Source organism: Galleria mellonella, unplaced genomic scaffold (genome assembly GCF_026898425.1).
Source record: "Galleria mellonella isolate WM207_F2 unplaced genomic scaffold, CSIRO_AGI_GalMel_v1 utg83, whole genome shotgun sequence".
NCBI classification, from domain to species: domain Eukaryota; kingdom Metazoa; phylum Arthropoda; class Insecta; order Lepidoptera; family Pyralidae; genus Galleria; species Galleria mellonella.
In genome coordinates, this window is record NW_026442162.1 from 5,675,001 (window position 1) to 5,694,549 (window position 19,549).

General features: G+C 33.3%; 1 protein-coding gene across 2 annotated transcripts in view; it reads right to left on the bottom strand.

Moving 5' to 3' along the window:
- The window catches only part of LOC113514590 (dual specificity tyrosine-phosphorylation-regulated kinase 2), a 101,588-nt gene that overhangs the window by 13,979 nt on the left and 68,060 nt on the right, over positions 1-19,549 (bottom strand). For both annotated transcript variants that reach the window (XM_052901940.1, XM_052901939.1), the window contains exons 3-8: positions 19,196-19,359; positions 14,760-15,037; positions 13,703-13,841; positions 12,990-13,161; positions 9,270-9,413; positions 8,319-8,448 (exon numbers count right to left, since the gene is read on the bottom strand). In XM_052901940.1, coding sequence (XP_052757900.1) covers positions 8,319-8,448; positions 9,270-9,413; positions 12,990-13,161; positions 13,703-13,841; positions 14,760-15,037; positions 19,196-19,359 — 1,027 coding nt within the window. The remainder of the gene's footprint in view (positions 1-8,318; positions 8,449-9,269; positions 9,414-12,989; positions 13,162-13,702; positions 13,842-14,759; positions 15,038-19,195; positions 19,360-19,549) is intronic.

The following is a 19,549-nucleotide window of genomic DNA, read 5'->3' on the forward strand; positions in this document are numbered from 1 at the left end:
TGTGTGTGTGTGTGTATATATACTATTATATATATTTTTATGTTCATCAATATCATATATAATATCAATAATCATCTGCTCTCGATTATTTGGTTTAATTTATTAAACATTTACATGATTTATGTTATTTTTGTATACTATTTTATATGTTTTAGATATTGTATGTTTCCCTTTCAAAGTAAAATAAAATAAAATAAAAAAATAATATATATATAATCTGTAGTCGCAGCGTTGAATCACTTTTTTTTATTAAAGTTTCGGTGTTGCAGTATAACAAATATTAATGCCTTTTTTAAGAAAAAAAAAAAGTATGAATGTGTGTAGCTGTAAAGGTAGTGGCAGATCTAAAAAGACATGGATGGACTGTGTGAAAGAAGAGGGAGACTTTGTACAAAAGTCATTTGCTTGGGTACCTCTGTCCCATTCGTGTTTTAACCGTAAAGCAGTTGTGTTTGCATGGCTGTGTTTCGGTTTGAAGGGTGGGGTATGGCGTAAATTTACAGGCTACAGAGGAATAACACCTGAGTCCTCAGGAATGGCAACGCATGGGTGGTATCATGGGCGAAACAGTATACTGTGTTATGTCCATAGTACTGCTCATGTCTATAGGCGACGGTTACCACTTTCCACTTTCCATCAGGTGGGCCGTTAACTTGTTTGCCATTCCGAGTTGAATTAAAAAATATATGGCCAAAATGAGAGTAAATAGAAAGGTAACTGCAAAATAGAGAAGAACAAAAATAGGGATAAGGGTGGGAAGATGATAATATGAGATGTAACGAATTCAACGAATAAAATTGATTGAAACGAACAAGTATCCCTAAGCAACACGGGCCGGAACTAATGAGGAATTTTTTTTGGTTTCTCACACACTAATATATTATACAACAGCTATTATATTCTTTTGTGTAAAGCATCAAGTAGCACGACGGCCACTGGGAGATAAATAATTCTCATTGTGCTTGCGGTCAGGGGTCAGTAAATTCAATTAAAGTGTCTAAGCATTACCTTTTTAATGTTCTCTCCGCGAATATCTACTTAATTAGTCGTGAACAAAACTTCAACATAAATCGTTAAATCTACGTAATTCTTTCTATATTTTTTCCTCTATCTATATAGAGGAAAAATTATAGAAAGAATTTCAAAGAGAAAATAAAAAAAAATCTAAACATCATATGCTTTGTTAAAAAAAAAAACGTTATAAGTTTTTAACCATAAAGTTACAAATTTATAACTTTTTTTTTAAGAAACGAACAATGATTGGACCTACAAATATCCGAATTAATATTAAAAATGTGAAAGAAAATTATCTACAGGAAAGTTTGACATATTTATTTATTTTATTTATTCATTCTTTATTGACCACATTACAAAAAAAATGTCTTGTACAAAAGGCGGACTTAATACTACACATCATTCTCTCCCAGTCACAACATTTGAGAATATGGTAAAAATACCATAGCCATATGATCCCGGCATAGAATAGGCCACCCCTTCCTATCCCGTAGATGTCGTAAGAACCGACTAGGGGAGGGCGAGGAATGGGCAGCAGTGTCCCTCTTAAAACATCTCTAAAGCCTGATTGCGGTTACCAATTAGCCTGCTAAGCATGACCCAAACCCCTTAAACCCCCAAAACCCCCCAAGGGGAAGGCTTATGTTCAGTAGTGGACAGTTAAAGGCTGATATGATGATAATAAAAACGTTATCTTCAAGAAAGATGTAAGCTATTTTTTATATCATTCGATCAATATGTGCCAATTACGCGAACGAAGTTGCGGGCATTCCTAGTGAGATTCTTGACCTCTTTATGTAATTGTAGAATTCATTTTGTACCGTAAGATAAAACATAGGGTTGCCAACTGTCCCGTATTTCACGGGACGTTTCATATTTCCTACATAAATTTTAATATCCCGCCGAACAGGTCATATCCTATATTTTCCCGGAGGGAGACTTTGTACAAAAGTCGTTTGTTTGAGTACCTCTTTCCCATTCGTGTTTCAACCGTAAAACAGTTGTTTGCATGTCTGTGTTTCGGTTTGAAGGGTGGGATATGGCGTGAATTTACTGGGTACAGAGGAATAACACCTGAGTCCTCAGGAATGGCAACGCATGGGGGGTATCGTGGGCGAAACAGTACACTCTGTTATGTCTATGACACTGCTCGTGTTTATAGGCGACGGTTATCGCTTTCCATCAGGTGGCCCGCCAGCTTGTTTGCCATTCTAAGTTGTATAAAAAAATATCCTGTATCCACGAAGATCTACGGAAACTGATCAGACACAACGAAGCCGAAACCCAAATTGCTAATTAACTACGATTTTGAGTATATTTCTTTTTAGCAGCATGTCATGCCATATGGCATTAAGCTCGCCATTTGTACAAAATTTTATTGTGCAATAAAGAATAAATAAATAAAAAAAGAAATATTAAAACATAAAAATACATTGTGTACAGTAAAAGTTTGTAACAAAATATAGTTTTAAGCGTGAATAAAATGTAATATAACAAAAAATGCAGTGAAATTTATTTGTCCCCGATAAAGAAGTGAAATCTCGTATTTTTTTTAAGGTAATTCATCATTTGTCCCTTTAAGCTGAAAAAGTTGGTAATCGTAGTTAAGCTATGAGTATTTGAAATTTCTCATGTCATAGTAGGCAAAGCCCTAAGGCTCTCTCGCTTTCACTACATTCAAAGACGCAAAGGTCGTTTTTGCGAATCGTGACATCGCCTCCAGATGCGACAAATTATTATGATTGGCCAGTATTTCTTTGATTTCTTAGTGATAGAATAACGAACAGAAAATCATGGTGTGTTACATTACTTTTATGAGAGATGAAGGTAAACGCACTTGCCGCTCACCTAATGGTCATCGATCACTGTAGCCAATTGATATTTGCAATACAAGATATATTAACGATGCTTTAGAGTAATATAAACTCTCTCCATGAATGTACCCATCCATTTAATTATACATTTTGTATATTTATATAAGTGATATTATATTAATTTTTTAGCTATAAATGAAAAATGTTATATGGTATATATCGTATATTCCGATGGATATAGCTAATAAGACCGCCATATAGTTTATAGATGTAACATTGAAAAAGAAAGGTGAAAAAGAATGGCCATTGAGTGGCTGTAACTGGATAGAGCGATGACCCCTAATGTGTTACTACAGGTAGCTGCAGAAAGAGCGAACTTTATGTCAGTGTAAGTACATATCCGTAACTACAAGAATAAATAGTGAAGTGATGGTAATTTTGCCATATTGGTATATTTCAATGGAACTTAATAAAAATGTAAACAAAATAATAATTGACTTGTATAAAAGACGGTTTTTTAATGCCCAACCAGAAGTCGATTAATTCTTTGATTGTTTAAATTTGTTACTGATATCATTTAGAGAATGTTATTGTGATGTAAAATTAGTTATTTTTTCATTTAATTCTATAGAAACAGAATATTCTTAATTGTAGGGGGTTTTTATGCAACTTAGAATGGTAAACAAGCTGTCGGCCCACCTGATGGAAAGTGGTAACCGTCGCCTGTATACGTGAACAATACCATGGACATAATAGAGTACACAAAGTCGCTTATAATAACCCTCGTGCGTTGCCATTCCTGAGAACTCAGGTGTTATGCCTTTGTACCTTAAAATCTCCCACCCTTCAAATCGAAATGCAGCCATGCAAACACAACTGCTTCACGGCAGAAACACGAATGGGACAGAGCCAAGCAAACGACTTTTGTACAAAGTCTGCTACTGGTATAATTGTATAGATATGCCATAAAAAGCTTGAATGACATGAACAATTGTTGTATTAGCATAATACATTTTTTTACGTCGCTGTTAGGAAATATTCACCTATTGGCTTCTTTTGTTGTTATTGATGCACAAATCAAAGACAACAATGCCCCGCGCAACAATATTAGTCTATGGTTTCCTGTTCCGCCTGTTGCACTTGAAGAAACTGTCATAAAAAAGTGTGAATTTCGAGGGAAAGTTTTGTTTTTGTTAGCATGTTCACGGTACATTTATTTAAGTGTTCTCAATTTGCGCTCGTCTCGCCGTGTAGCAAGCTATAATGTGTTGTAATTCTTAGTTATTTAAGTCATTTTCCCATAAACAAGTTAATAGTTTCAATTATAATTCAGTATTGAATGAACATCTTTTATTTAGACGTGATTATACTGTTATTGTGATGCTCACAGTACATAATTCTTTATCTACAGTCGATTTTTGTTATAATAAATGTTGAAAATGATGTTACTAAAATCAATTAAAGAGTTATATTGTTAATTACAATTCATAGTAATATTTTATCGACTTGTCGATAAAGTATTATGAAGTCTATGTTATTATGAAAAATAATTAATGAAAATATATTTCAAATTATCTTTTTTTTTTTAAAGATCGGGCAAATAAAAGGCTTTTCAATTATTATTAATATGAATATGTTTGAAATGAAGTGAAATGAGTTTATTTGCATTAAAAAGTATTTAAATTATTAAAATAGCCTACGTAGTATTAAGTTTGGCACCTGATTAATTAAAAAAATATAATTATGATACGATTTTATGCTATTCAAGTTATCATTACATATTAAAAATTAAATTTATATTACATCTTTATATACACATTTGCCAAATTATATATCCAGACTAACGCAAAATAAATATTTAAAAATTAAATAATGCAAATTAAAATACAATTGCATTTTACGTTAATTTAATTTAATTTAAAAATTAAAATAAGAACGATTTAGTCTCATTCATATATTTAGCAATGTATGTGACCTTTGCAATCTTCGCAATTTGCTTTCTAATATTAAACTATTTAATTAGAAATATATTATAATTAGTAAAAATAAAAAAAAGAAAGTTTATAAAATAGTCCTAATTATGCCTCATTAATAAATACATCTCACTCAATACTTCGACGTGATCCACAATAATATGTAGTAAACGTACATTATAATAAAATATTAATTTGTACAAAAAGTTTGAAATGATGTGAAGCAGCTGTGTTTATGGCTGTGTTTCAGTTTAAATAATGTTAATTTATTACAGAGGATTAACATGAGTCCTCAGGAATGGCAAGTTTGACATGGGTTTAATTACTCTGTTATGTTCATGGTACTCATGGTCTCATGGCTCATGTCTATAGGCGATATTTATATTTTATAAAAATTCTAAGTTGCGAAAAAAAAATATATTTGTTTTTCATAATAGCCGCGTGGTCCCGGCATAGAATAGGCTCCTTCTTTCCCAGCTGGTATCCTAAAAGACGACTAAGGAAATTTACGGGTTAAAGGATGAACAACAGCATCTCTCTTAAAACATCACTAAAGCCTAACTGTGGTTAATAATCCTCCTGCCAAGCCTGGCAACTACTGGCAAACCTCTCAAGGAGGTCTATGTTTAGCAGTAAACATTTAACGGCTGACATGATGATGATTTGTTTGTTATAATGAGAAAGTGGCTTAAAGGATTTCAATTGAAATCCCTTTTAATATTCAATCATCGTTCTATCAGTAAACTGATGAGTTTTCTCAACTCGACTCAGATTGAGAAACATTGATGTTTTGTTTGTTATAATGAGAAAGTGGCTTAAAGGATTTCAATTGAGAGCCCTTTTAATATTCAATCATCGTTCTATCAGTAAACTGATGAGTTTTCTGATCAGATGATGATGATGATTTATTTGTTATAATGAGAAAGTGGCTTGAAGGATTTCAACGGATCTCCTTTTAATATTTAATCATCATTCTATCAGTAAACTGATGAGTTTTCTCAACTCGACTCAGATTGAGAAACATCGATGTTTCTCATACATTGCCGTATATACAGAATCAGATGGCACATCTGGCATCTTGTTCTTAAACACCGGCAGTTTGTAATTAAATGGCGTTATTATTCAGGTGATATCCTAGAACAGCCTTTTCCAAAGTGGGCGATAATGCCCCCTTGTGAGTGTTTCAAGCCTAAAGGGAGGCGGTAAGAGACCCAGAAAAAATGGGTAGAGGCTTGGGTGAAAAATGGAGGCGCTAAAAAATAATTTATTCTCAAAGTGGGCTGTAGACAAAATAAGTTTGGGAACCCCTGTCCTAGAACATTTTTTTTGGTCCTCGCCATCAAAGAGCAAAATTTATTTGCCTAATTAAAATATTAAGCGATCCACATTTTCTGCGCCATAAAAACATATCAATATTGCAGTTTCTATTTTTATATAACTGCCGTATATATTTGTAGAAAGTATATAAAGAACTCGTTTAATTTTGTTTACTGCCGATCAAGTCGTATATGTTAAACAATTTGATTGTAACAGTTTTATTAGACACCTTTTAAAGGTGTAATATTTTATTATTATTTTATTTTACTCGTACATGAGTATTTATCGTAATGGTACAGTGAAAACTTTCATAAAACAAAAGTTACATCCCATTTACAAACTATCTTAATTCATTGATTATTTATTTACAATTATATTGTTTAATTCCGCTACCATTGGTACCTATACGTGCGACTGCCAACATTCAAAGATTGACTACTATTATTGTATCATATTATTATTATATCGTGCATTATTATAATAATTTGATTGAAGATGCTTTGTTTAGAATGGAACATGTGTCACAAATCGTGCGTGGAATAAATGGCGGTCGGAGATTTATTGCTAATATGGAAGGTTGTATAACTTTTGGTAATAATTTGGTTCATTTGCCCTACCTTAAATTTGGGTCTAGCTACGGCCCTGTTGGACGCAGAAATATTAAAAGAAGTATTGAGGGGCAACGCCCTACTTCAAAATGCCCAAGGCCTTACTTTAAAATGTAAGGCCACAAGAAAATTAAACAGATTCGCTTTCTCGAAGTCATTTAATTATGGCTTCCATACCCTACCAAAAAGTTCTTTTGCCCTACCTTAAACAGCCCTGTTCGATGCAGAAATATTAAAAGAAAGAAAGAAATGTTTATTTAGTGCTTAATTCTACAATAAATTAGTATAAATATTTTAACATTAAACAAAAAGACAAAGAAAAGCACTAAATGAAATACTAGAGAGAAACTTTGTAGATACAAGTCATGTGCCTGCATTTATATCATTTAGATTGTCATGAGATTTGCAGTCAATTCTAATAACAATAAAATTACGTACAGATATTTCTTGTCAGACAAAACTCAAACATATCGAATAACAAGTGCAACTAAATAAAATAACTCAAGATTGAAAATCTGATTTCATCCTTGATTACGGAAATGCGAAATATCCGGCCAATACGAGAATAAAAAAATCACTTAAAAGGGATCAGAAGAATATCTGTACAATTGGCAAAGATATGAGATGCCAAGACACGATAACATACGATACAGTACGAAAAATACGACACTTAATAAAATCATTTTAAAAGCAATAAAAACGTTTTCAAATTCTTTTTATAATTTATTGCTAAACCTTGATTCGAATAAGACATAATTCCGCATAACAGATGACCCGTAATATAATGAAAACGTGGAGTTCACGTAGTTGCATAATTGTGTTGCGTCTACGCATAACGTCTATTCGTTGCTGCCCAGCGACGTACCTTCGATACTTAATACATTTCCGTGAACGTAAATTGCTACAAGTTGGTAAAGTTTCGTCTATATGGCGATGAAGTAATAATAACATATCTCACCAACTTGTTTTTATCAACAAATTATCATAAAAGGCGTGTAATAGATCAAAGATTGGTTGTCAACTTTTTTTTTAATACCATAAACAAGGCAAATAAGCATACAGTCCGTCTAATGGTAAACGATCACTGTAGGCTATGAACGCCTGCAATACTAGCGGTGTCACGTGCGCGTTGCCGACCCTGAAGACACCTTAATATACCCTTTTTGAAGAACTCCATATTGTAATCTCTAGGGAAAACTTCAGCAGGGACCTCATTCCATAATCTGAGTGTTCGTGGGAGAAAAATTCTCTGGAACTGCACTGTACGTGATTTAAGTTCAAACGTGTAAGGATGAATTCTCTGTCGATGGTGAGCAGTGTGATGACAAAAAGTGGTTGTAGGCATCATTTGAAACAACAAACTTTTCCTCCTGGAAACTATCGTGGTTAATTCTTGAATTAGTTACAATGGGCTAACTGATCTGCAGTCATTCTCAACTATCATCCTTCACTGATGCCCTACCAATGTATACCGATAGCACAGGCGCAGCTGCCATTCCATTATCACCCATTAAAAAAACAAATTCCGGTCACATATACGAAGTTTCAGGCAAAAGTAAAGAATAATTAAGTGATTAATAATAATTACTTACTCAAGGCATCTGTGCAAGAAATGCAAGAAGGCGGGGTCATCAGTCCTCACGGCAGACGCCAGGGTCTTGGACGCGGGTCTTCGTTTGCGACCTTTCGAGTTGGTAACACTGCGCGGTGAGCCTTTCGAATCTGCAACGTGATTCAATCAAATTTTTATAAGTCATAAATCGTATGTGGCAAGAATATGAAATTTTTCGTCTCAATCATTTTCGTCATAGGCTCTGTAATTATGCTTACATAAATTAATTTGGTAATGTAAAGGTATTACTACACTGACAAATATAGGGCAGACTGGTGATTTAAGATTTTATACCTTCTATATGTTTATTTATATATTTAAATAACTCTATTGATTAATATAAAATAAGGTACAAAAGGTGAACTTAATGCTAGTATATTAGCATTCTCTAGCACTCAACCTTTGGGATGAACTATTTCAATCTACTTTCAAATGCTAATTCTTAAAAAGCTACTAACTATTTTTTTTACTAATTATTCATACTCTGTTATGTCCACGGTACTGCTCATATCTATAGGCGGCGGTTATCACTTTCCATCAGGTGGGCCGTCAGCTTGTTTGCCATTCTACATTGTATAAAAAAAAATATAATAAAATAATTATAAAATCTTCATTAAGATGTGATTTTCTTTTTAATTTTAAGGGCTTTTACCTTCTTCAGGTATATCATACCCTCTCCTGATTTTTCAAATAAAGTGTCTACCTTCCCAGGACACGGAAAGAGAGGAATTCATGGGCATCAATAATTTACAGAGAAGTTAAAAAATTTCTGGTTAGGGTTCAGCTAAGATAGATTGAATAAGACCAAATTTATTTATGTGAATTTTGTAAATCATAATTTGTTCTACAAATATTTATACTACTAATTTTATATAAAAACATTGTTTGGAATTTTTGTTCGACTGACACCAATAAAGTTATGATGCTATACCAAAAAAGAGTCTTTTTCTTGTGGCGTGCAGCAGGAGATCAGGTGGCGGCGGACCCAGCAGCTCCATGATGCAAGCAAGCTGTTCCGCTTCATTCTCACCGGGAAACAGCGGGTACCCTGTGTGGAGTTCCGCAAGGATGCATCCTGGAACCAAAATTATTGTATTGTATAATAAAACTAATTGTATATTTAGCCATATTTATATAAATCAGATAGTTTATATCTACTTATATCTAAATATTATTTTCAATATAGTTAATTGATTATATTATTATAATTATTTTTATTTATGAGGTAGTTTTAGACACGGGCAAAAGCCAAGTGTTTTTGGAATGTCAGTTCAATGATAGGAACTTACGGACCAGGCGACATGTATTTAAAATTGCTGCTTTTTGGAGGAGTATATATGTGGAGGGTTGTATACATAATGTATGGTGACTTGTGTGTAAGGTTTTCGGGATAACACCCGTTGTAGATTATAATAATAATTATTAATTAATTAAAACGAGAACAATACAAATTAAAATAAAAAACAATAGTCAATGCATTTGATAAATGCTTATGTCAATTTTTAAACATTAATCCGATTGTAAAACAGAAAAGTCAGTCTTTTATAATGTATCACTATTTTATATATATTCTTGGACACTATAGTAACATTTACTTACTAGTCATTTATGCAGTTCTTTTTTAAATTTATTACAATTTAAATTGTTAAAATTTGTTGGCTATAATATATTTTGACTGCCATTTATCATTATACATATATAGATAGATAGATACTCTTTATTGTTTCCTCCAAAAGATTACAATAGTAAACTTATTATAAATATAAACAATTACAAGAAATAATCACAGTGAGAAAACAATGGGCGGCCTTATCGCTAAAAGCGGTCTCTTAGTTAGGTACCAACTAATATATTGAGGAATCAAATATTACATATACATCTATTTGACCTCTTAAGTAATTATGGTTTTGCCAAATAGTGTTCATTAATTTTTTATGCTAATTACCTGTAATGGCGGCGTGCATCATTTGGTATGTAGAATATTAAATGGACAAACAACTATATGACGAGATCGACAGCATAATGATAGGTTATAGCAATCTATCTCATTAACTCACGACAAGAATTACATGATCTTACATCACAATGCTATCTCTCTGCTAAATATTAACAGTTTCTATGCAAATAGGAAATTTCGTAGTTGCATACGACGATTTATGCATTGCGTTCTATTTAGTTTTGTTACTAGTATTTTATTACACTATTGTTATAGTAAATTTTATAGTAGATTGTCTTTTAATTATTATAGAAATGCCAATTTTTATTTCAAATTATATTTAGAATCTTTTTAATACCCGACGAAAGCTGACGTGATCGAGATGGTTCTCGTTCTTGGTAGGAATAGGTAACATCCGATATGTTGAAATGTTGAGTTCGTCTGGACATCCATTTCGATATCGAGAATTAGATAATATCTGATATCTATATATTGTGTTCTTCTGGACACTGACTACACTCATTTCGATATCGACAATATTAGTCCGATTTACCAGAGGGAGACTTTGTACAAAAGTCGATTGCTTGGGTACCTCTGTCCCACTCATGTTTCAACCGTAAAGCAGTTGTGTTTGCATGGCTGTGTTTCGGTTTGAAGGGTGGAATATGGCGTGAATTTACTGGGTACGGAGGAATAACACCTGAGTCCTCAGGAATGGCAACGTATGGGAAGTATCATGGGCGAAACAGTATACTCTGTTATGTCCATGGTACTGCTCATGTCTATAAGCGACGGTTACCACTTTCCAAAGCCGTGGGCTGTCAGTTTGTTTGCCATTCTAAGTTGTATAAAAAAAATCTATAATTCAATAACGTCAATTATTGTTTATATGCATTTTTGTGCTATATTGTTTGCAAACATTGTCGTTACCATAGGTGTGTACCGGTCAGCTGTCAAAGTTTTTTTTTGTTAATTGTTTTTATGAATTTACGTATTTTGTTTATTACGTGCAGTATAATTTAATAGATTTTACTATTAATCAAAACGTGTATTTAGTGGAAATATCGATTAGACTATAAATTAACCGGTTGCGTAAAATATTTCCTTCTTATACCTTCTTAAACAATTTATCAGGGGGGGAAAGGATTGTTAGTAATGGAGTTTGACAGCCCCGTTGCTAGCAATATGCTCTATCAGGTCAACCTCTACTTGGTTCCCTCTGGAAACCATCGTGAACAATTCTTGTTGAATTCGTCACGATGGACTAACTGACATGCTTCATCCTCACCTATCATCCTTCACTGGTGCCCCGCCGGTGCATACCGATAGCGCGGGTGAGGTTACCATTCCATTATTATCCATTAAAAAAAAACCATATGTATATCTGCCTATCCTGTAAGAGACTTGCTATGGCTACATAGAATATTTGTGATTACATTGCGTAAAAACAAGATATCATTGTAATTGTCAATATTCGCCAGAGGTGGAGCAAACCGGTCGCAGTGCGCGGTGGCTGCGCATGTGAGCGGTGGGTCACCTTTCTCCTGACCGCTTTCTACAAACTCATAGGTTACGCAACTATGGGTCGTAGACGCATTACCAGCTTCCACATAATCAGTCAATTCTTACTCCATTAACATTATGCGTCTCTGTCCAACTGCCTTTTTTAGATAAGGATAAAGAATGATTTGTAGATTCAAAGATTTAGCGGGTCACCTTGTTGTTATGTTGGCATTTGATGTGTAAAATATTTAGGTTCACACTTTATTCGTATAATTTTCTGAAAGTTCTCGGAATAATCGTGAGTAAGAAGTTTTAGAAATACACGAGGTGTTCACAATATACTTATTTATTCATAAATAAGGAGGTATTTTTACGAAGTTTATGTAATATTTTGTAAACCCAACACTTTTAGAAAGAAATATTATCTGACATTGCTATTCTATAAAAATTGACATATTAATAACATACTATTATTTTGATTTCATACAGATTCTAGAAGTTGTATTGTAGAAAACTTTCATTCTCTTGAAAATAGAAAACAGCAAGCAGTAGGTACCTAAACCTAGGGGGAAAGGGATTGTTAGTAATGGAGACTAAGAATCCCATTGCTAGCAATATACCCAACCAGGTTGATCTCCTCGCGGTTCCCCCTTGAAACTATCATGGTTAATTCCAGATGAATTTATCATGATGGGCTAACTGGCCTGTTTTCATTCTCATCTATCACCCTTCACTGGTGCTCCGCCAGCGTATCCCGTTAGTGCAGGCGGGGTTACCATTCCATTTTCATCCAGTAAAAAACCTAAACCTAAAAAAGGTAAAATTTAAACTCTACTAGCCACCAACAATACCAACATACATTTGTACCAAAATCAAATGTGGTGGGGGAAGGGTTATTTGTAATGGGGTGTAGCAACTAGCTAGACATAGCTAGTAACATATCTAGACAGATCTCTACGCGGTCTCCCTGGAAACCATGCTGGTTGATTCCTGGTGAAATCGTCACGATGGGCTGACTCTTCTGATTTTATCCTCACATATCATCCATAAATTATGATCTTTTTAACGTACTCCAATAGCGCATACGGAGTTAGCATTTCATCATCGTCTTCCTACCCTTATCCTGATTATCATTTGGGATCGGTGTAATATGTTTCTATCCATAGTCATCTGTAAAAAATAATAATTTTCAGTGACAAACTGTCCACTCACCCATACTCCACATATCGATTGGGGTCCCATACTGCAGTCCAAGTATGACCTCAGGACTCCTGTAGAACCGCGACTGGATATAGGTATAGACCCTCGCGTGCGTGTAACACGAGCTGCCAAAGTCTATCACTTTGATGGAAGAACTACCTCGGGCCTTCAAGAGGATGTTTTCCTAAAAGTTTACACCGACATTAATGAAATAATCTAAATAAATCAAAAGCATGGATATCTTTGTTCCACTTGTGTTTTTACCAGCAAGCAGAGTGCTTCGGTTTAAAGAGAAGAACATGGAAGTAAAATTGCAGGCTTTGTCTTATTACGTATACTGAGGAATTTTTTGTTTTAAATTCGTAACTACGTTTTATATTTGGACCACTCGTTGTCGACAAGAAATTCATTCTTACAGCTTAGAATTTTAGACGAAATTTCTTTCGCAAATTCTAAGAATGTGAAATGGGCTTATTGCAATTTTTTTTTCTAAAAACCATAATATGGCCACAATCTAAAAAAACTTTCTCTTTAAACTGTGCTATGGGGATCTTTAGAAAGAGCGTATTAAGTTTCCTTCAGGATCAGCAACATGCAGACTGTACGATTCTTTATCACCATTATAATTAGCATAAAAAAGTGACTCAGGTTCAAACTTTGTGGTAATTACCAGCTCGTTTTTAGTAGTAAACAATTAACGAGTGAAATGATAGCGTAATGCTTACAGGTTTCAAATCGCAGTGTATAATATTTTCTGCCTCAAGTAGCCTCAAGCACCGGAGCAGTGAACTCGCAAACCGCCTGATCAGGCTCAAGCTGAACCCTTGGTAGTTGTTCTTCTTGATCAGCTCGTATAAATTGATGCTGGAGTAATGGAGAAAGTTTATATTTACAAAATAATATGTTTACTATTATAATTCCTAATGGAATAGTATGGATACTTATTAGAAATATCATAAAAAATGCTATATGTCTATATCATTATCATATCAGCCTTTAACTGTCCACTGCTGAACATAAGCCTCCCCCTAGTAGGTTATGCTATTAGTTGCCACGCTTGGCAAGCGGACTGGCAACCGCAGTCTGGCTTTAGAGATGTTTTAAGAGTGACGCTGCTACCCATCCCTCGTCCTCCCCTAGTCGGCTCTTACGACACCCACGGGATAGGAAGGGGTGGCTTGCGTGGTGGGGATAGGAAGGGGTGCCTGTAAATGTAAATGTTTATATTATCATTATAAAATAGGTTTATTATGCAAACTGATTGATTTTTTTGTAGCATAAACTGAATGATGCCATATAACTGTACCATCATCATTATTTCAGCTATTATTCGTCCACTGCTGGACACAGGCCTCCCCCATAGACTCATAAGGAACGGTCCTGAGTCACCTGCATCCACTCCCTGCAATGTATTTGAAGTCGTCACTCCATCTCGTGGAGGCGCCCCCCCCCCCCCGCCGGGATATATATATTATTATACATTTTCTATTATAAATAATACTTTTTTTTATTCAACTTAGAATGGCAAACAAGCTGACGGCCCACCTGATGCAAAGTGGTAACCGTCGCCTATAGACATGAGCAATATCATAGACAAAACAGAGTATATATATTTCGCCCATGATACCTCACATGCGTTGCCATTCCTGAGGACTCAGGTGTTATTCCTCTGTACTCTGTAAATTCGTTAATATTATAAAGCTCTTTTTAAAGAATAATACTAATAATGTATTTTTTTTTTATATAATTATTATATAGACCTAAAAATGTGTAGACACTTACCTCATAAGCTCGAAACTGATGCACAAGTGGTTCCTAAAGTAGAAGTAATCGAGCATGTGTATCACGTTGTGCGATTGATCCTTGTCCTTCAGCCTGAGGTGATCCAGCACTCTGACCTCGACTAGGGCCTGGTGGTGGAACCGCTTCTTGTTCCTGATAATCTTGATGGCCACCTGACTGCCGGTGCGGTGGTCCAACGCTCTGATTACTTGGCCAAAGGAACCTTTGCCGATTACTTCTAGAATCTCATATCGGTATGCTATGTGGTCGTGGATTTGCTGAGAACAAATTAAAAAAATTAAAATAAATTGTGACGGTTGTAAATATACTAGCTGTTGCCCGGGACTTCGTCTGTGTGATCAGAATATATTCATTGACATTGGTAGTTAAGGTGAGGTAACAAAAAAACTAATTAACCGTCATATTTATTTATTCGTGTTTCTACTGTGAAGCAGTTGTGTTTGCATGTCGGTGTTTCGGTTTGAAGGGTGGGGGGATACGGCAGTGAATTTACAGGGTATTGCAGGTTTTTTAGGTACTGAAGGAATTTTACTAATGACAATAAAGTTTTAAAACTATTCTATATTTAAAATTTAATATATCTGTATATTCAATTCAATGGTACCTAATTATAAAACAAGCAAAGATTTTAAAAAAATAATAATAAAATATTGAAAGAAAACGGCATACCCATTTCAAAATATATTAACTGTGTCGTAATATGCTGGATTTAAAGCTTCGTTCAATTGAAATATAATTGAAGATAATTGCTTAAACTCAAGCTTTGGATAGTTTTATTCAGACTGTACTTATCTAGAGCGAGCTGAACGGGATTTAGGGACAAAGGGGGAAACTAAACCGGGCTAAGTACAATAGAATCATTTTTAAGCCCTTTTGTTGAAAATTACTATGAATCTAGGTTCTGTTTTGTATCATACTTATTTATATTATTGTATTAGTACCTTAAGTTTTACTGTTTCTTTATATATATATATATATATATATATATATATATATATATATATATATATATATATATATATATATATATATATATATATATATATATATATATATATATATATATATATTGTGTCATTATGCTGTATAGGGAAGAGCACTGCTTATCATAAAGTACAAGATTTACCTATTTAGGGAGCAGAGTTTCACCTATATTTAAAAATGTGTGTAACATTTATATACACGCACGTTACATATATGATATGTAACTATTTTTGTCTGTTATTTTTAAATAACTATTGTAAATCAGAGATGAACTACGTATATGAAAATATAGTTAAGGTCTAGAACGCCATATTAGAAAAAACAAAAGGCACACAAACCATAGTTATATTATGTCAAAGTATCTATGACATAACATACTAGTATTTTGTAACCTTCCTCGCATGTAACTAGTGATGGATCATCACAAGATACGAGTGTTACACGATGACCCAGATTTTCTCAATCTTATGATAATTGGACGGAAAACCCATTTTGATAACTGGTTATTTGATTTGAAATATTTTGTTTAATTCCGCTACCATTAGACAGTATGTGTGCAACTGCCAACATTCGAAGACTGTCTACTATTATTATTATCAGAATTTCTTTTTTTTTTATACAACTTAGAATGGCTAACAAGCTGACGGCCCACCTGATGGAAAGTGGTAACCGTCGCCTATAGACATGAGCAGTATCATGGACATAACAGACTGTTTCAAACTCTATGTACATATGGCGAACTTAACACCGGACGGTGTTCTCTACCAGTCAACCATTGGACAAACTGAGAAATAGGAATAGGAAAAATAAACATATAAAATAAGTTATTTATTTATCTACCATTCAAACGTTACCCTAAACAGAGAGAGAAAAAGTAAATGGCGGTGCATAGATTTAAAAGAAAATTGTAAATTAAATAAATATTTTGAGAGATAACAAGAATTTAAGATAAATCAAGATATAAACATATAGAATAATATACCTACTAAAAATATACATACATAAATCATATATATATATACAATATAGTAATACTTAATTATATACCTGTAAATAAACTATTATAATATATATATATATATATATATATATATATATATATATATATATATATATATATATATATATATATATATATATATATATATTATAATAGTTTATTTACAGCTATTATAGCAATAAAATTCTATTCTATTCTATAAATAATATATTATGATATTAGATAATATGTTAAATAAATAAAGGTATACATATAATAAATACATGTATAAATAACTAACAATTAATGATATTAGAAGAACAAATAACAATCTATAACTCAAACAGAGTAACCAGCAAGATTAAGTTTAAAGGAAAAGTGATGAAAAAAAGGGAATAAAGTTTATAAATCGAACTTTTTTTAAGAAATAGAAATTCAATTTATGTGTAAAAGCCAGTTTGTTTGTCTGTATTAATATTCAATTTCAGCAGCCAATTACATGGTCGAGTTAATTATTCATTTATTTACTGAACTTAATAAAAATAAAGTCTATTGTAACAAACTAGTTCGTTTTTTTTGGAAAACATTAATATATTTAGCTCGTGTGGGACGTCGCTCCATCTCGTGAGGGATCGCCTACCTAATTTGATTTAAATAACAGACCAAAGTCAAAGACAATGTCTAAAGTCAATTTAAATTAAGTATTTCATTATGTGTACATTAAACAAACGTGCGTCTAGCAATAAGAGAATATAAATTACACGGTCTAAGGCATCCCCGAAATGTCGCAATATCAAAGCATCAATAACATTATCAAAGTAATTCATATTTGAATAGTAATAAGTTCATTTTATCATTTGTTTCGTTTAAAAACAGCCACTTTAATCACGAGAAATTACATCTAGGAACGACGAGATGTTTTATAAGTGCATGAGGTTAAAAATATTTTAACTAATAGCGCGGAACTGTAGTTGCGACGTGTAGGTTTACTTCGCAACAAGCTATTTTCTGCTCCGCAAAGAAAAATGGCTAATTCAATTATATCAAATATATAAAAATAATATAAATAATGTGTAATTTGGATAACATAATATATATATATATATATATATATATATATATATTTTATGCGACTTAGAATGGCAAACAAGCTGACGGCCCACCTGATGGAAAGTAGTAATCGTTGCCTATAGACATGAGCAGTACCATGGATATAACAGAATATACTGTTTCGCCCATGATACCCCCCATGCGTTGCCACTCCTGAAGACTTAGGTGTTATTCCTCTGTACCCAGTAAATTCACGCCATATCCCATCCTTCAAATCGAAACACAGCCATGCAAACACAACTGCTTCACGGTTGAAACACGAATGGGACAGAGGTACCCAAGCAATCGACTTTTGTACAAAGTCTCCCTCTGGATTCCTTAATATGGAAACAACAGAAGGAAACCCTATCTATTATGAAAAGATCTTATTAAAATCGGTACTGAATTGATAATACGATCGCATAACATAAAAAAGCATAAAAATAAAAAAACCTCCATTTTAGAGTTTGTTTAAAAATAATTAAGACTGCATTCTATAAAATGAAACCGACTTTAGTTGTGGCAATACCAGTGATTTTGATTTAATAACTGCACCAATTTTGATAGAATTTCTATGGGACCAATCTGATAATGAAATGGTATCCAGATTAAAAAAAAAGAATTTTCCAAATTGGTTTACAACTGACAGAGTTATGAGGTAACAAACATAAAAGAAATACAAGCGAATAGACAATCTCCTTCTTTTTAAAGTCGGTTGATAAAATTATCAAAATTTTTGGCTATTGTTATATTTATTTTAGAATTAATTTTTGGAAGAACTTTAAATAAGAATATTCTACAAAGGTTTTTATAGTTAATCGAGTATCACGCGAATAGCTAGCTGCCAACACTAACATAGTTTCCCCACAGATTTTTGTAGTCGAGGCGATTGACCTTGTTTCCCGAAACTTATGAAGTTATAAGGGTAACACCCGCCCGCGTCTAATGAACTTTCGCGGGGAAGCCTGACTATCAGGATCACGATAAAACTTCCACCGATATACTTGAAAATTTACTATGACATTTCTTTTGACATTATGTAGCTATCACAGTTTATACAGGTCAATACTAAGAACAAGGAATTACATAGAAGGAATGATAAAATAAAAACTGTAAATCATATGGTTGCCTCGTTTCTTCTTATGCAAATATAATCCATAAAAAGAGGGCGAAAGATATACCATCAGTTGCTATTTTTCTCAATTCATAGCAGGCTAGTGTTTAGAAAATGTTTAATATGTCAATAATTTGTGAATAACAAATTTATGCACTCAACCGTCAAATACGTAGGTGCCCAAGCAAATGACTTTTGTACAAAGTCTCCCTCTGGTTTCACATATACATATATATATAAATGTCTTACTTTATTGTAACTGCCGTATTCGTCGTCGAAACCGCAGTTATTTGGTAGATTCGACTTCGCTTGGATCTTGTTCGCCTCCAGGCCCAGAAACCACACCTCGGGATATTTTCTGATTTCATTCCTCTCCCATTCTGTCAGTCTGTCTCCGTACAGTTTTAGAGCTTCTGTGAAATAAAAAAAACATATATTGTTAGACATTCGTAATGTCAACCTTTATCTTTACTAATAAATAAAGATATTATTTGTTTGTTTGTACGCACTAATCTGATTTGAACTAGGATTTGAGACGTTTTTCTTTCTTTATCTAATAGCTTATTTCTTGAGAAAGATAGATATATAGTTGGTTTGGTCATT